Source organism: Sceloporus occidentalis, unplaced genomic scaffold (genome assembly GCF_023333645.1).
Source record: "Sceloporus occidentalis isolate IW3139 unplaced genomic scaffold, rSceOcc1.0.p SCAF_5, whole genome shotgun sequence".
In the NCBI taxonomy this organism is placed as follows: Eukaryota; Metazoa; Chordata; class Lepidosauria; order Squamata; family Phrynosomatidae; genus Sceloporus; species Sceloporus occidentalis.
Genome location: NW_028316985.1, coordinates 74807536 through 74826717, shown reverse-complemented (window position 1 = coordinate 74826717; position 19182 = coordinate 74807536). Strand labels below are relative to the sequence as shown.

Sequence of the window (19182 nt, the reverse complement as noted above, 5' to 3'; positions counted from 1 at the left end):
TGTTGCGAGCAAAGCTTGTACTAATCATATCTCCCTAGAGAGGGCATTATTAAGTGGGAGCGGCACTACTGACAAGGGCCTCTGCTTTGTTAGTGGATAAATGGACAATATATATCTATGGTATTCAGATGATACAGGAAGTGCGTTCTTTCAGGTATTTGGGAGCATAAATCAACTTTATAGCATTAATAGTAATAACCTGAATCTTGAATTGTCATTGGTAATGAGCCGGCATGGTGTAGTGGTTTAGATATTGGACTAGGACTCTGGAGACCAGGGTCCAAATCCCTGCTTGGACATGAACACACTCTGCATGACCTTGGGAAGGTCACACACTCTCAGCCCCAGAGGAAGGCAATGCAAAAAACCCTCTGAAGAAATCTTCCCAAGAAAACCCTGTGATAGGTTTGACTTAGCATCACCATAAATCAGAAATGAAGGCATGCAAAAAGAACAACAATTAACAGGGAGCCAAAATAATTCCTCAGGAATTGATGTTCAGATGACTCCATCAAATTGAATTGTTCAGAATTCTATCTATCAAATTCTACATGATCTGAAGCTTCTAAACTATTTTCAGAAAGCAACCCCTCACAAAATGCAACCATGGCGAGTTTATTCCTATCTAGGAAAAGCTATAATGAGAGAAGACAGAAAATTGGTAGAAAGTGATATCAGTCCCTAAGGCAACCAGGATATGTGGTGGAACATTTAATAAAAGAACACTCCCAAGCTGTGCACCTGCTGTTTCATAGGAATACAGTCCTATCTACAGATTGATCACCAATTTCATGAATCCATGAAGCATTTACTCATAATGTATCCATCTTATCAGAATCCAGCTTGTTTATTGACAACAACAACAACTTCTTATCCACCTCTCCCCATGGATCAAGGCAGGGAAAAACAACACTTAACAGACAAACAATATCAGTTCAATAGAAATTAGTTAAAAGCCCTTCTTGTATCAATTTACAAGGCAAAATAAAATGTACACATATCAAAACAATCCACATTTAAAATTCATCATTTAAAATTCACAATTTAAAATTCGCAATTTAAAAATCTCTGGATAAGTCTCCTGGAGGAGACAGGATTCTCTTTTAAATTTGGACAGTGAAATCTCTTCAGGCATGTCTTTCCAGCGTTTAAGGACAACTGAAGAAAAAGAAAAACTGGCTAACAGTTACCAACCCTGTCCTGATTGGCTGGGGTAAATGTAAATCTGTTCAATAAGAATCCATACAGTGGTCCAATATTCACATAGCCAAACATGATTCAGATGGCACAGGGAGACAGAATTGGTATCATCAGTATATTGATGACATCTCATTCTAAATCTCTGAATTACCTTACTCAGTTGTGTCATACAGATTGAGGTGGGCTACTTGTACCCTTCCACATGTTGTTGGACTGCAACTCGTTATTTATCACCATTGGCTAGGGCTATTGGGACTTGCACTCCAAGGAAATCTGGGCTGCAGTTTGCCCAACCAGGACACAGCGGTTAAAGAACATAGAAGATGACATGGAAACTTCTGGAACACCAGTATCATGGGGTCAATACCCAGAAGATTATGTTCTGAAGCCAATCTTATGGGTATAACCAGAGACACCATCTGGCCACAGAGCAAATCCGGCAAGATGCCACGGCTAATGATATCCAAAGATGCTAGGAGGTCAAATAAAATCAATGACGTTTGATTCTATGACTTTCTCTTTTGAAAGAGGTCATTCAAGATGGTGATCTCAGTTTAAACCTGGATCTAGATAGCCCATTTTATCACAAATGTAATGTGCAATATATTAACATGGCCATATATTATTAATTATTAATAAATACCACCCTAAGATGACCCTATCACAGGGGTTTTCTTGGCAAAAATTGTTCAGAGAGGTTACCTCTGCCTTCCTCTAAGGCTGAGAGTGTCTGACTTGCCCAAAGTTTAATGGCTGAGTGGCGATTCAAACCCTGGTCTCCAGAGTTGTGGTCCAAGGCTTAAAACACTATACCATGCTGGCTCCAAGAAACCATACTAAATACTAAAATCTCACAAATTCTTACCTAGGGGGTTAGCTCCACGAAATACTGCTTTCAGATCCTGTTGTGGCATATATGGTAGAGATTCTATGTACTTTCTGGCCTAAATTAAAGGAAAAAAAGAAATAACAAGCATGCCAGTTTGTGATCAAAAACAAATATTCTGTTCTGGAAAAGTAACACACTGTTAGGGTACATAGCCAGGAACAGAACTGCATTCCTGTGGATGTACAAGTTCTGAGAATTACACTATGATGATAGAAGTATGGCACTTGTCATTGCTATTTATTTAGTTCACTGATGCTAAATATAGATTTGAATTGGACCCTATAATGCTCCTAATATAACTCTTTTTATCAAAATAAATGGCTGATTTATCTGGAGAGATGAACTGAAAGGACTCTGAACTCCAAAGTGATGTTGTTTCTCTTATTCCCAGCAACATCCCTATGACTCATGTACAGCCATCATCACTCAACAAAGACCATCCCTACAAATGTCAAAACACAACATCATACCAATAAAAAGGCAGGAGTGTCATTCTTTTCCATATCGAAATAGAACCCCAGGCTAAATTTTTACTAATTGTAGCAATGATTTTCTATACCATGTGTTTCTATCCACATGATTACCTTTATGGCAAAAATTCATTCATAGATATCAAATATGCTTCATTCCCAAAATGGTGCATCTTATCACTCCCCGTCCTTGGCACATGTTGGATTAATACTCAAAAGTGCAGCTTCCTGAGGCTGCTTTTCATGAAGAGAAACTACCAGCATATCTGGACATTCAGCTTGTCTCTCAATGTGATGTCTGATTAAGATTCAACATAAGTTCCACTATATTTTGTTTACTGTCCTTTCTTTTTGTTCTAGTAATCTCCAGAGAGTTTCTATTATGTAGAAATCAGAACACTTAAATTATTCTGATTCTGGTACACCATTAAATGTTTTGAAATAGCTTTCTACCTGAGTTAAGAAGAGGACATTAGTTTCAGCACAAGACACAGCAAACGGAATTCAAGACACAAGCCATATTGTATTATGTTGCATCCTCTAAGCAGTTCCGGAAGTATCTCTTCTCTCTTTTGAAGGTAAATAACATCAAGAAGGGAAAGTTGACACCAAGCAGAAGAATCCACTAGTGGGAACATAGGAATTATATGATATCAGAGTGGATTCTCCTTTCTCATAGCAGATGTACATCTACTCTGGAGTGCAGGGGGACTCACTGGAGTAGATCTAGGGTGATGAGAGGGAAAGTTCAGTTCTGTGAGCATGTGCCCATGGAAAACTGGATGTTACTGGATATTTTGGGTGTGTGTGTGGGCAGAATGATTTTGTTCAAGCTGGGATCACTGTACCCAAAGAACATCTTTCTCCATATCTTCCAAACTTCTTGCAGCAGACAGAGGTTTTTATAGAGTTTGTTGTGCCTGTATCTCTTGATTATGTTTTAAATGCATTTTTAAAACTGTTTTTAACCTGTGTTTTTAAACTGAAATGTCACTTCTTCTTTTTTCTTTCTTTTTTTTTACATTTGCTTTAATAGTTTTTTAGCCATATTTTGCTTTAACTTGTAAACCATTCTGAGCCATGTGCTGGGAGAAAGGCAGGGTATTAATTATTTAAATTCAAAGAACTAGAGGTGTCATCTGTCAAGATTTCTTGGTAGTATCTTTTCTCCCCATTCCAGGTAGTGATCCACCCATGCAAGGGTAACAAATTCAGCCAGCCTTAAGCCTGTAAATGTACACTCATCTCCCCAATATTATTAGCATAGAAAAAAGCAACCATGTAAAAAGAAGCATGCATGCTGATAAAAAGAGTGCAGCTGGGATTTTGAGAGGGAAGTACATTTTCTCACTCTGCATACAGTGAGATTTTTAGAATGACTTACTTCCCTAGGTCCATATACCCTTAGAGTAAATTGCAGCAATTTTTTGCCTTCTTTTGAATAACTGCAGAAATGAAGAAAATATGTTTCAGGAGACAGAACATTCCCTACTCTCAGATAGGAAGTATTTGAGGTCTTCTACTCAGACAGTAGTCACATTGTTCTTACATGACAGGACCATACAGTGCTCTCTGAATCTGTTAAATTCTGTGATCTCAGAAACCCAGTGGAATGGTTTATCAGGTTCTCTCTATGGGAAAGAAGAAAACCCCCACGTTTTTGTATTTTTGTAGGAGGTTTGGGCAATTTCAGGCAATTTTTCATCTGGAAAAAATAATTTAGGATAGTCTGAGGCTCTGGTAGGTGTTCTGGGGGAGAAATTATATTTGGACATATAGTATATAGCCTGAAGGCTGCACTTTGCCATCATCTAACAGATGTGTAGTTTTGGGTTGCATTAGTGTATATAGCACAAGGCACTTTTGAATCAAAATGTGTGTATCCTATATCAGCAGTAATTCATCTTAACAGTATTATTTGCCTCTGCCTGCATACTGTAATTTCTCTCCATACCAATTTTTAATGCTTTTTATAACAAAGCTGCCATCATTTCAACAGTCATAACAGTCATACTTTATACTGCATGTAATCATTATTTGTTCCCCCAAATGGGAAGAGAATGAATCCCTCAATTACCCCTTTAATCTTACTACCATTAATCCTTCAGTTACCCCTTTAATCTCACAAAATATGTTTAATGGCATTTAAATGTGTAATTTGCAAACAGACTCTTATTCCAAAAAGGCTGTGGGCACACATTTAACTTAATATAAAGCCATGTTTAACTTAAACAGCTTTCATGTACTAAATCTGGTGAATATTTTAAGGATCACATTTCTAATAATTGTGTACATTAAGTAGGCAAGAATAATGTAGCTATTAGAACTGAAGCAGGATCACCTGAATATATCATCCGCACGATCCTTGTTGAAGGAGAGAAAATTCAGGTCCTTTAGGAATCCCATATCAGAATAGGATATACATACATATCCTATTAATGGTAAATATGTATATACTTAACAGTTGTCACTATGCCTATATTTTACATGGCCAATTCATAAAACAGAGCTAGTGATAAAACAGTATCTACAGGATCCAGATTCAGGGTAATTCAAGATAAGGCTTTTATTATATGCTCACCCTGCTAATTTACACTCTGGATCTAACCTGTTATGTTATCCAATTTCAGTGTACATTGCTGCAGTGCATTCCCAAGGACCAACTGATGATCTTTTACAATTGTATTTCTTTGTCAAAGGCTTTGCATGGGAGGTCTATTTTCATTTAAAGAGTCATCATCAACAATGGACTAGCTAATAATAGATTCAACAATAAATCCAGAAAGAAGTCTATATCTTTTCACACAACACTATTTTACTATTGTTATGTGCCTTTGATTCCAACTTATTCCATCTCCATCTAGCCACTGGCAGGAATCAAATTTCTTTGATGGGGCATTCTAGCCACAAAAGGCTTTTGCTGAAAAAGGGTTCTCATCTCCCTACGTTCTACAAATTATCACTCCCATTCAGCTACCACCCTATGACTTGACAAAACTTTCTCAGCTGAAAACATTTTGTTCTGTATAACTCAGTAATTTAATATGAGCAAGCTAATAGATTTTAATGGTGAATTAATGACTATGGTGGTGGAACATCACACTTACGTGTTCTGATGAGATTTTCTTTAGAAGTTCAGAACTGGGTGTACCAACCACTTCCATTATTCGTTTTAGCTGATCAATATCTGAAAAGGTTTAAGAAAACTACAGGAAAGGAAGGAAACCAGCATATGAGCCATCTGCTTAAATCAGAGCCAACACTCAATAACTATTACTCCTACCATTCCTCACCACTGGCCAGCCAGGTGGGGCTGATAGGAAATGGAGTTCAGCAGACCTAGCTTAAATAAATTGGTTACCTCTGCTTTCTTTGCTTTGCCATGAAATGAACAAAGAATGATAGATGTGCACATACAGACATGAACTTTAGTGAGAAAAGGGTTTTTATGTTAGGAGGCAGAGTCTTCTCCTGTCCTGTGACATCTCTTTGCAAAAGCATTCTGTGATCAGGCATGGGAAAAAAATCATACATGGACTACATGGTTAACTAGACCAATCAAATCAAGGAGGCTCTATAATAGGAATAGACAACTCCAGATGCTGCTGGACTGCAACTTCCACACCACTGGCTATGCTGTCTAGGGTCAATGGGAGTTGTAGTCCAAAAATATTTGGAGAACCACAAGAAGCCTAGCCATGCTTTAAGACATTAGCTATGAGAAAAGGTTGAGTGGAAACCTCAGATTCTGTATCATTATGAGAGAGTATGAAATCAGTTATAGTACTATAGAAAATGTAAAGTGTATCCAAAAGAGCTGAAATGGATTATCAAGCTGGTCTCTCTTCAGGTAAAAGAATTATAGAGCTTTTTGTTCTGTGAAAGAGAATTGATACTGAGCATACAAGACACCTAGAGCTGACTATGGAATGGAAGCACCTTGTCTTTGGGGATATGTACAGATCTTTCATTCTTCCCATCTGAATGGGGATGCCCCCTTACACACATGCTCTTCAATACCACAATTACTTATCTTTCCTAAGCCCTAGTAACAGGTACAATGGCAGAGGGATTTTCCCATGTCTTCACACTGGTAATCTGTCTCTTCACATGCTTAGTTTATTTGTGAGATGGGGTATGGAATGTAAACATTACAGTTTTTCAGCTGAGATTGACATTATCACCTAGAGTCTATCAATCCACTGTATGCCTTGGTAGAGATGCTCAAATCCCCAAGCAGATTGTTTTCAATATAGTTCAAATCAGGAAAAGGAGGTTACCTTCTCACAGTGCTGGGTTCTACTGAAGCAGAAGAGGCTCCTACAGGTGGGTTCTAAATTTCTCAGCAACTCTTTTCTCCAATATCTGCCCAGCAACTACCACCATCTATTTCAAGCTGTGCCTGTATCTGGGTCATTATTTAAATGAAGCATACAAAAGATTTTAAGCACCCTGCAGGGCTTAAGGACACAGTGTTATGGCTGCTTATTTGAGTTTTATTATGTCCAGCTGTGAAAAACAGTCACTTTAACTATTAGCAAATGTTTGTTGTACCAATTTTTGTTAAATGACTAAACACTGCCTTAATAGCAATTTCAGCAATGGGAGTACAGTAAGGCCCAGAGTGCATTTCACTGTAGGGGCAGAAAGGATACAGTCGTTTCCAGGGAACAGGGCCTTTCCTTTCAGCAGCTCTGCCATGATGCATCCAACCGACCAAATGTCAACTGCCAAAACACAAAACAAACATGCCAGAAGTCTGGAGAGTGCTACATGACAAATGTTTTCTCATTCAAGGCTCTAAGGGATAATTTTTCATAGTGCCATGCAAGTAACAAGCAGAGTTTGAAGAAGTGACTTTTGGACTTCAACTCCCATAATCCTAGCCACCATAGCCACTAGGGCATTCATGGAGTTATAGCTTAAAAAATGTTCAAAACTCTGGGGGGAAAAGGCAATATTGTCAGTATTACCTGTCTGATTATAATGCATCCAATTTAACATGATTTCTGGTGCTCTGTACCATCGTGTTGCTACGTAACCTGTCATTTCATCGTCTGTCTGTCGAGCCAAGCCAAAGTCTAATATCTACAGAATAATTAATAAAAAAATTCCATTATTTTAATTATACAAACATTCATACCTTTATTTTGGCCACTGTGACTAAGCTAAGACAAAGATTAGCATTATAAACATTTGACTGAAATATCTGACCACAAGAGAATTATATGGTATCTATCAGGCCTTTCCAGACTAACCATCCCAGCCCAGGTTCCCTGATTCCCTCATTCCTCCCGTGGCCCCATCTTAGTGATGGTCGAGGATCAACAGAGGGATATCAGGGTTTTTAGTTTTAATTGCTGTTTTTATGCATGATATTGTGTTTTTAATATGTTATACTGTTTAATATTGTCTTAAGGGGGGGAGGGATAAAGTGTTTTTAATTGTTATATTTTTACTGTTGTCAACCGCCCGGATTGGTTTGCCATAGGGCGGTATATAAATAAATAAATAAATAATAATAATAATAATAATAATAATTATTATTATTATTACCTCAACAGATTCTCTTTTAAGCAGTGCAATGGCTTTGGGCATATTCTCAACAGATTCTCTTTTAAGCCTTGCAGTGGCTTCGAGCATATCTCAGAAAATAGGTGGGTGGCTTAGAGAAATTCATGTGTGATGCTGCTAGACAACAGACAAGAAGCGATATGGAATATCTGGCTTTGTCAATTTCCAATATGGGCCTCTGATACCAATGTTGTGGGGGAGCTGTGTGGCCTTGACATCCCCAGACCCTGACATTTCAACCTCCCATTTTTTTGTGTGTCCTAAAAATACTGGTCCTGCTTTGGTCTTAAATGCTGCCCTCCCACACACTCTTGGAAAGAGCAAGAAAACATAAAGTTAACAAATATGTTAAGTTCAGACAACATCTGTGTAGCAGTGCAGCCCACTCACGGTCTGGAGGAGCCAAAAATAGTTCTCTGATGCCTGATGTACTCACCACTAAAAGCCAATATAAATTGTTAGAGACCAGAAACGAGAATTCCTGATGTCATATGGTAACGAGCACAGGATATCAGGGATAGTGGTAAAGGAGGATGTTGGTGAAAAATATATATTTGGAGGATACAGGAGGAAGTTAATACATCCATAAATTCCCACTTCAGGAATTGGTTCAGAGTTGGAACACAAGCTAATTGAACAGGAGAGCACTGACCTAAAACAAAGGTTTTCAGACCATATAAAATTATGTCCCTGATATAGGAAAATGCTTGTAATGCTTGAAGCCAAACCATTTGTTCAAGCAGACCCAGGCAGAGATCCTTAATGAGATCCTGCTACCTGATCTTTTTCAACTAAAGATGTCAGAATTTAATTTTCAAACCTTCTGTATGCAAAGATTACCATGAGCTACAATGCCTCCTACCTTCTTAATTTTTTTCTCTCAGTGGTGAGCAATATGACATTGAAGAACAATGGAAAAATATACAAAGAAGATAAAAAGAAAATAGATCGTTATGTTCCTAACGAGAAATAATACAGCAATCCAATATTTGACAAACTTTTTGTTTCTCTAGGGTATCTTCCAAGATATTTCACAAATTCTATCTTCCAAGATAACTGTCTCATACAATGATACACTCACTGGAAGTCTTATATATTTTGTTTTCTTTGCTCAGAGAATCTTATGGCAAACTCTGAGGATACTGACTGGAAAGCTGGTCCGTAACAACTCCCCTCTATAATGTTTAACTTGTCAAGTTAAAATCAGGTTGTTATTCTGCTTCATTTAAAATTTTCATTAATATTAAAGAAAGAATTCAGAAATTATATCTTATTGTACAATCTGGCCCCTATCCCTGTTAAATACAAAGTGAATTAGAATGTGACATTTTTAGAATAGTGCCTAAACATTAAACATTTGTCCCTAAATGTCTAGCTGTAACAAATTCACAAACTCATTATGTGTTCACAGTCAGAAAGATGAGAACCACAGCTTTAGGATGTCACCGTGATGCTAAATATTTGACTCTAAGGAGGATATCACATGACTGAAATTAGAAGTATAATCCAATGTCATCCTGAACACAATCATGCATATTCACGTTATTGCACAAAAGGTTACCACACATGATCACTGGCACTCTGAATGCAATCATGTGTCAATCCACAGTTAAGTAAATTCAGTGAACTAGCAAAGTCACAAACTCTGTTCTTAGGCAACTTCGCACTCAGTGTGCTGTTGTTTGGTGTGATGTGCATGTCTCCTTTGTTCCCCCCCCCCCCCAAATTTGGAAGGGGGGGTTTCCCATTAAGCCACGTTGCAATTCCGCTTCAATTTTGCTTCCGCTTGTCCTTCAGCATTGCTGAGGGGGGGCTGCTGCCTGCTAATTAAGAGGCATGGACCGGGAGCTATTGGATAACCATTATATTCACCTTTTAACATGACAAGAGTGAATAGATGCTTGTTTTAACGTGAATAGTGCATGTTCTTTCAACCATTCTTCCCCCCAACCTCTTTTGTAAATTGTGGGGTTCCTTGGTTCCTCTCTCTCACTCGCCTAAATATGCTATGCTCCAGTCATCTGGAGTCTCACTGAGCATGCGCAAGGGTGCCAATTTGCAATTAAGAACCCACCAATGTGATGGCTTACTTCACACAGAATCTGGGTTGCATTCGGGGAGGCCATTACAGTGAATTTAAGGTGTGATAAGTAATTACATAATTGCGCGAATTTTTGAACTGACTTCGCTAACTTCTCTTTCGAAATTGACAGCCTCCCATTCCATGTGATAAACTCCTAAATATTGGCAGCAACATTAATTCCATATTCCTGACAGATTTGTGTTGTTCTACATCTAGGTATCACCTGACCATGAATACCAAAATCCATGGATACTCAAGACTCATTATATAAAGTGATGTAGGAAAATTGTGTCTCTTATATAAAATTACAAAAACAAGGTTTGCTTTCTAGAATTTATATATATATTTTGAATATTTTCAAACTGTGTATGGCTGAATCCATGGATAAAGAATCAGTGGATATGGAGGGCTGACTGTATCCCACTGTATTCCCTAAGACAATGGCAGCTTCTGACTTCCATGACAGTGATCCATTCCAGGTTTATGCTGAACTGTTTCAGGGTGGGAGTTCAGCACTTTGGGTAGCTCCTTTAAAATACATGGAGTGCATTGATTGAACATGGACGAAAACTTCACCAGTCATGTCCAAGTCCAAATAATCAGGGCATACTTTTGTTGTTATCCTTACTTCAATATTTTCGCTGTAGCTTTTTAGATGTACCTTTTCAATTCTTGTAAGTCACCTTGACTTTGGGAGAAAGGTAGGATATACATTCAATAAATAAATAAATAAATAAATAAATAAATAAATAAATAAAGATACATTTAGATCCTGCCCTTCAAGAAACTGTCAGATTAATTGTTCAAAACACCTTTTGGGAAAAAAAGATGGTCACTTTTTGTGGGAAGGAGAAAGCAACTTGATAGGTGAGAGTTTTCTATACAGCACAGTGAGCAAAGTATTACCTTGGACTCCCATGTGAACCTTCAAGAATTTTTTTTGGTAGCCCTTAAGCCCCTCCAGGTTTTTCAGGTGGTCTCTTTTCTGGTTCAGGAGCAGCAAATTGCCTTTTGAGAAGATTGCAGTGCTCCCTGCACAGTTTAAAAGCAGTGGACCCATGGCACCACTGCAGGTGTGGGGTTGCAGACTGCACCAGGTGACACCCCACAGGAGGGGTCACACCCTGGTGGGGGTCCTCCTCCCACTGCAGTGGAGGGGTAAGCACATCCCTTGTGGCTTTGCAGCAGCCCTGGCCCTCGCCCTGGGGAGGGAGCTGAGGCAGTGATGAGAGGGCATAGGGGAAGGACACTTGGGGGGAGGTTTGTAGCTGGCCTTGCTCTCTACCCAGGGGATCTGGGAAGGCAATGAAGCCATGAGGGGTGAGCAGCCCCGTCCCCCTGTACTGGATATTACCAAGCATAGTGATGACATTGCAGTAGTCTATTAGCCACTCCTGGTTTTGTTTTTGCTTTTGTGGTTTTTTGAGGGGAACAGTTTGGCTCTCTGTGTGGGCCTTAGGGGATCCCAGGAGAAGAAAACTGGGTCCTTCACATCTGCCCACCCCTGTTGTAAACTGAGAATTACAGATTCTGATTGGGTGCGGTCCACCCAGCAGTATGGCAACTCTTTAGCACAGGGACATCCCTCACCCAATCTTTGCAATTCAATCTTGGTAGCTGTAACAGCTATCCCCTCTGCTTGAGTGGAATGGTATATGTAGGGATGAATGTGCATTCAACACTGCCGTGATATATGGATTGGGGCCTATAAGTACAATTTTATATTTCTCTCTGTTCTCAAACTGTTTGTTACATATTTGGAACAGTGTGTGTGTGTGTGTGTGTGTGTGTGTGTGTGTGTGTAGAATTATACATAAGTAAGATCACTGAACAGAAGCCATCTCTTTTCTAACTTACAGAAGAAAATGTGAGTAATAAACACAAGAGTGGTACTTGCTGAACAATAAGAAATATGACCACAAATAATAAAATCAACACAAACCATGGGGTTCTATCAGCTGTCAACTAAGACCCCTCAGACACTTCCACTCTCTTGGTATGTATTCCCACAATAATTTTACTATGCATTCCTCTTTGCCAAATGCTAATATTGAATGATACTTGTAGCAGCTGTTTGTTATTTGCTATATCATGCTCTTTTAGCTCTTTCTTTCCAGGGTCTGAATATTCATGCAAATACCACAGGTACTGTAGAAACCAGTAGGATATCTGTTATGAATTGGGGGGGCGGGGGGACCTTTCACAGTAGCCCAGTTTGTATTCAGAGAGTTAAAAATCAAGCATTTTGTATAGGAACATAGGAAGATGCCTTACAATGAGTCAGAGCATTAGTCTATCCACTCCAGTATTGTGAACACGGACTGGAAGCAGTACTCCAGGGTTTTATCTGGATTTGCCAGGAACTGAACTTGGAACCTTCTGCACACAAATCAAGTGCTCTACAACTAAGCCACTTGCTCCATGTTATTCACATGCCACTAATCTACTGCAGCAATAATTTGTGAAGATTCTCACATTATTTTACTTGCTTTCTCAATATTAGAAAAGTAAACTCTAAAAACCAACACTAGCATAAAAATAGGCATTACTCTGGTTTGTATTTGTGTTAAAATGTACTTGGTCCCAATTCCACTGAAATAATCAAAATAGCATGAATCCTACCCTTAATTCACAGTCTTCATTTACAGCTAGGTTACTGGGCTTCAGATCCTGCATCAGAATACAGTGAAGAGTGTTAAAACAGGGCTAAAATTAATAAGATCAAACTAGTTTTTAAGGCTGCAATCCTATCCCCACTTATTTGGGAGGATGCCCTACTGAATTCAATGGAACTTGCTTCTAAAGGTACCAGATTGTGCTGTAACTGTTTCAGTACAGAAAGCACAACCAATAATGGTCAAAAGGCATTATATCATTGATGCAACTTACCCGGTGAATGATTCCAGCTGAATGAATATACTGCAAAACAAAAAGAAAATAGAAAAGGTCTGACACTCAGTCAAATGCAAGTGGATATAAGATAGCTATTAGCTTTCATCCACTCTGACTAGGGTTTTCTACAGCACAGAGATATAGATTTGCCTACATTTCTACCTTTATAGCAAACACATGGTAATGTAGGTAAGAAAAAGAAAACAAAAACAGCCACAGAATAGCCATGTCTGAAACTTGTACCTGAAAATTTTTTTATAGCATAAGTATCTTCAGGTACAAAATATTGCTAAACCACACAAATAAGCATGTAAGCCACACACCAAAGTATCTTCCCCACCACCCTGCAGCCATTTAGATAATTAAATAGTGAGGATTTCCTGTTATAAGGAGTTCTAGAATTGCATTTAGCCCAACATTACACAGCCTTTTCCACCTCTGAATGTGCTATAACACCAATTTATTGGGCATGGGGGAAAACATGCTGGGAATCATGTCTTACAGCAGGAGTGGCCAACACCCCCACACTGCATACCCCGCATAAGTCCACCCCCCACCCATTCCACTGTAGGCTCAGGAGTGGTCTTTTAGGAAGTTAGCAGAGATCAATGTGAAGTTGAAGGCTTTCATGGCCAGTCTCCATAGTTTTTTGTGGGTTTTTCAGGCTATGTGGCCATGTTCTGGAAGAATTTATTCCTGACATTTTGCCTGCATCTGTGGCTGGCCTGTTCAGAGAATGGTGGCATGGAGGTGTGTGGGTATATACTGTGTGACCCTTGGTTGGGAGGAAGTGATTTGCATATTAATCTGTGTGTTGGTCTGTTGGTGAATGGCAAAGCCTCAGGATGGAATCCCACAGGGCATTCACTAGGATGGCTCCCAAATTGTGGAATGGCTTGCCGGAGGAGATCCGTCTTATTACCACCTTAGATGCCTTCAAGAAGGCAGTAAAGATGGATCTCTTCCGGCGAGCCTATCCCCCAGACCTGCTATAACAGCTTTAAGATGACACTCCACTCGGAACATGTATGGGGAATCAGATATCAATATTTCATATATATATATAGTTTTTTGATGTGTTTTAAGTTTTTTATCATGTGAATATATTTTAACTAATTTTAATTTTATACTTGTGTTGTTCTCCCGCCTCGATCCGATGCTGGTGAAATGTCAGGATGAATCTCTTCTAGAACATGGCCACATAGCCCAAAAAACCACAAAAAACTATCAGGAATACATCTTCCAGAACATGGCCACATAGTCTGAAAAGCTCACAAAAAATGTTAGCAAAAGCCACATCCTTTTCACTTTCTGTTTCACAACTGGCCTCTCCTGGACCTAAAAGGACCTGAAGAAATGCCAAAAAAGCACAGCAAAAATGCCCCCATGCTCCTTAAGAGGGTATTTGACTCCTAGGGGCCAAATTGTTTGACTCCTAGGTGCCAAAAACAACAACATACTATGCCCACCCCATCTCACAGGATGCTCATGCTTGTGTGCAGGCAAACACCTATATAGGAGTGTAGTCTGTTGGAAATTCAGCTGAAAATGGAACGAGAAAGCCATACATTTTGGGGAGTAGATAAGCTATGTTGATGGGGAGAAATGAAATCATATCTATTTCACAGGCTTTCATTGATTGGAACACCCTTCCTTATGCCCCTACATGCATAAAGGATCCTACATTCCAGACGAGAGATAAATTATTTTCTATCCACTGAATGTGTGTTCCTGCATGGCAGGTGGTTGGACTGGATGGTCCTTGTGGTCTCTTTCAACTGTATGATTCTAGGATTCTAAGCATCCATCTTTTCCTGGAAAGCAAGAGCCTGAAATGCACAGGCCAAATAAAGGGGCTTCTGGCCACTCTGGGGGCATGGTGTTTACATGATGCACAGCCCCAAAGCGTCTGGAAGCCATGACAAGGCTGTGCTTCAAGATTAAAAGATGGCCTAAAAAGGAGTCAATTTTGTCTCCTGGCTGTTGTAGCTTGGGACTGAAGCAGTGGCCCGCTTTGGGATCAGGCCATGTGCTCACCATGGTACCAAGGCGATTGCAGCCAGAGGCTGCTCCTATGGGGTCCTCTGCTTCGCTCCAAGGATAACAGAGCAACACAGATAGAAATTCCCTAAATTCCACTTGCTCTCACACACACTGCATGCAGGGGATTTTCATGCAAAATTAAAAGCATTTTCCCCCAAACAATCCAATGGGCCCCAAATATAGAGAATTTAAATTCAATCGTGGCTTACCATGGGCTAGGCTTAAAACTGGCTTGTACTGGGGAGTGATGCTTTAATGGCTTGAACTCAGCATTGTGTTAGCAGACTTCCACTAGTGTCAAGGGACTTTCTTCCTCTCCTCTGCTGTTGTAGCCCTCTGTGCCACCTGAAAATCTGTCCCAGAAGATTTCCTAGCCCACTGGAACAGATTTTTAGGATTCATTGGGGAGGGGGGCTGCAGAAGGGAAAGGAAATTGTTCACTTCCTGGCTCCACTGATGCAAATCATTCCATGAGCAAAAAGACACAGATTCAGCCCAATTAATGACTAGTCTTTAGCATAAGAGGAATGCTTCTCTCATACCACCAAGAAACAAAACTAGACTTCACCTATCCTATGCAAGGGAAAAGGTTCCAAGTCAGATAGCACATATGATTTCTACAAATACACTTGTCCCTTTCCATTTGCAGACTTGAAATCTGTCGCTTTGGTTGTTTGCGGATGGCAAGCAGGGGGGGCGCGCATGCAGAAGCACACCCAAGAGTGCACTCCCATTATAACCAATGGGGTTTGAATATCTGCGATATTTTCGATTCGCATGCGGGGGGGGGGGGGACGGATGTCCTGCGAATTGGGAGGGACTAGTGTGCTTAGTTAATCATTAAAAAATGTTGAAACAACAGAACCTCACATACAAAGTATTTCCAAACTGGATCATTAAACTTGACACAAAGTCTATAGGAAGGAGAGTTATTGACTTCTTTTACAGGGACAAAAATTAAAGCAAACACCATGCAATATTTGATCCTGCAATTCTTTCATAAGAGGAATGTCACTTAAATCAATAGAACCACTAGCTCATTGGGTGCTGGTTTATATTCAAAGTCAGAAGTGAAATCCATCAGAAGGCATTATTTTCAATTTATTTCAACTCATAGCTCATGCTTTGATAATTAGAGTACTGTATTTCATTTATTATTCAGTCACCAAGCTCTCTATCTGCAGTTAACTTAAAAAGTGCTTTCCTAAAAGTTCCAGTTCAGATCTATATTTCCTATAAACCAGGGGTAGACAACCATGCAGGGGCTGGGGACAAATTTGCCCTGATCCCTGCAGGCAACACCCACAAGACAACATACCACAGTTTTCAACTGTATGCCAAACAAAATGGTGACCAAAAATGATCAGATATCACTTCTGGTCAGCATTTTGGTTGGCGTATGGCTGAACTCTTGAGTATTTTCAGGGAATGGGGGCTTCTGTGGGTGTTAGGCATGTGGATGAGTGTTTTTGTACATTTGGTTATGTCCTGTCATGGTTTTAAGAAGAATGGGTGAAAACTGCACCCCCCCCCCCCCAAAAAAAAAACCTCTAGTGTAATATTTAGGGACGTGATAGTAGCCTTCAAGGATGGTAAAAGTGTGATCTAGGAGAAGTCACATTTCCCCACTTCTGAATAAAGGAAAGCAGTTTGCCCATGGAACCATAACCAATAGAGCTACCCATGAAGGCTAAATATTGCTCATGGGGGCAACCAGATGCTAGGCTGGCAACACAAGGATCTTTCTATTGCATGGAACATGGGGCTTGTCAATAGGCTTGTTCATTCTGGTCCTCTAAACTAAGAAAAGGTTAACTTTTATTAATAAAAGTTACCTTTGAGAGGTTATAGCTTCCAGTATCTCTCAGCCAGCACACTCAATGGCCTCACTGGCTAAGGAATTCCAGGAGCAATGTGCTCAAAAGGTGACTTTTCTAAAGTCTGCCCTACAATGGATGCAAGTAAAGGGCAGCTGGGTGCTCATGTAGCTTTAATACAGATAAAGATCAACCTTTACAGTTACAAAATAAATACGTATACAGTGAACTGGGAGCTGGCTAACTTCCTCTGGAATTCAGTACAGGCAGAAGGGAATCATAACTGCATGTGTTCCCTCAGTGACCAGGTAATTCATGAAATTTCTTTAACTGAGTGACAGCTTTCAGTCAGGAGTGATGAAAGGAGAGACAGTGATCCCAGTTTCATTGATATCACCTTTTTAATGCAGTATTTACCTTCCTCTTTTAGAAACATGCAATATCAGGTTTTACCTTAAGCCCTCGTAGTAGCTGATATATAAGAAATTGTATGTGGTCATCTGTCAGTTTTTGGCACTTCACAATATTATTGAGGTCAGCACCCATTAAATTTGTGACAAGATACCTGTAAATACAAAAGAAGTGTACTTATGACTCACAGAAAGCATTCCCACTGCAACTTTATTCACGTCTACACAGATGTAAGTCCCATCAACTTCAGAAAGTTCATATAAATGTATACAAGATTACAACCTGGACTTTTCTGTTTTTATTTTGGCATCATTCAGTGATCTTCTTTGTAAATAGTCAGTACAGAATATATACTAAACACTGGTATCATTGGATCTTAGAATGACTCTGAATTCCATACATAGGAGTTTATCGCACAGGCTCCTGGCACGGTTGGAGAATAGTCCAAGAGGGGCCAGGAAGGGAACGGGTGGGGGACACATTTTACTGCATGCAGAAGTCCCTCACTTGTTCCGTTCTGTTCCCCATCTGTCCTAGAGGAGGAGATTTTTGAGAACTGTTTTGAACAGTTCTCAAAAATCTCCTCCTCTGGGACAGATGGGGAATGGAACAGAATGAGTGAGGGACTTCTGCATGCAATAAAATGCGTCCCCCACTTGTTCCTGGCCCCTCCCGTTCCGTTCTCCAACCGTTCCCTGTGCGATAAACTTCATTGGTACCACTGGGACACACAAATGTTTTAAATGGCTGAGGGATTGAGGAACAGCAAATTAGAAGGCCATTATGACCCCAAAATGGCTAGACATGACTTAAGGAAGCATAACGTTTCTCTAATTGTAGCACTGGATTCCACCTTTCCCTTCCTCTGACTAAAGAACTCCTTCCATTCAAAGAAGAGACATTTTCTTGTAGGAATGAAAATTTTGGATCTAGCCTACAGAATATAATAGCTGTCTTAGCTTACAGTGCATTAAAGGAGAAAGCCAGGATTCCACAGGATGAACCTATGACAATTAAAGCAGTGTCAAATTGCATTAATTCTGCAGTGTGTTGCAACACCCAATATTTCTGGTGGAATGCATGAAATACTTCAAGTCTGAGGGTAGCTCATTCTTCTAGTAAAATTATCCAGTTAAGAAATAAAATAGTCATATCTGAAGACTAATAATATTATATAGTCCTGGGTGTATGTATGTCTATTTATATACATACAAAAATAATTGTATTTGCTTCACTTCGATTCCTAACAAATCTTAACATTTTAAAAAATCTCTTGCAACTTAAAAAAATTAAATCTCCTTTTAACCAGTTTGTACCACAGGGTGCAATGAAAAAAGGGATAAAAGAAACAAAAGATAGTCATCTATCTCCCACCATAACATTAAACACATGAGAAAGTGTATAGTCAACCCTCCAAGTCCACGGACTTGAAATGCACGAACCTGGAAATCCGCCGAGGGCGACTGGTATTAATGTTAATGGGGCACACCCCCACAGCGTGCATCCCACATGCACAAGCCTCATTCAATCCTATGGGCTTGAATATGTGCGAGATTTTGAACTTTCGGGAGGTCCGGAACAGATTCCCTGCAAGTTCAAAGCAGCGACTGTAACAGTAATTCCTATTATGGCCCAGTGTACGTGTTTGGATACTAGGAAATAATATGATCTGTTCTACTTATGAATAGTGGGAGCCAAGCATAAGTACTTGAAATTCGAATTCAAATGGAAAAAAAGTTAAGCACAGGATTAAGTAGATGAAGTCTGAAAAACTAACTTTTCCAAACCTTTCCAATAGTCAGC

At 39.6% G+C, this 19182-nt stretch overlaps 1 protein-coding gene across 3 annotated transcripts in view; it reads right to left on the bottom strand.

Annotated features, from left to right (window-relative positions):
• The window catches only part of LOC149312329 (mitogen-activated protein kinase 11-like), a 64865-nt gene that overhangs the window by 6037 nt on the left and 39646 nt on the right, over positions 1 to 19182 (bottom strand). For 2 of the 3 annotated variants that reach the window (XM_089524413.1, XM_089524411.1), the window contains exons 4-10: positions 17422 to 17533; positions 13106 to 13135; positions 12839 to 12886; positions 7533 to 7647; positions 7215 to 7286; positions 5667 to 5746; positions 2066 to 2144 (exon numbers count right to left, since the gene is read on the bottom strand). In XM_089524413.1, the coding sequence (XP_089380539.1) occupies positions 2066 to 2144; positions 5667 to 5746; positions 7215 to 7286; positions 7533 to 7647; positions 12839 to 12886; positions 13106 to 13135; positions 17422 to 17533 (536 nt within the window). The remainder of the gene's footprint in view (positions 1 to 2065; positions 2145 to 5666; positions 5747 to 7214; positions 7287 to 7532; positions 7648 to 12838; positions 12887 to 13105; positions 13136 to 17421; positions 17534 to 19182) is intronic. The other variant, XM_089524412.1, reaches the window with a different exon arrangement.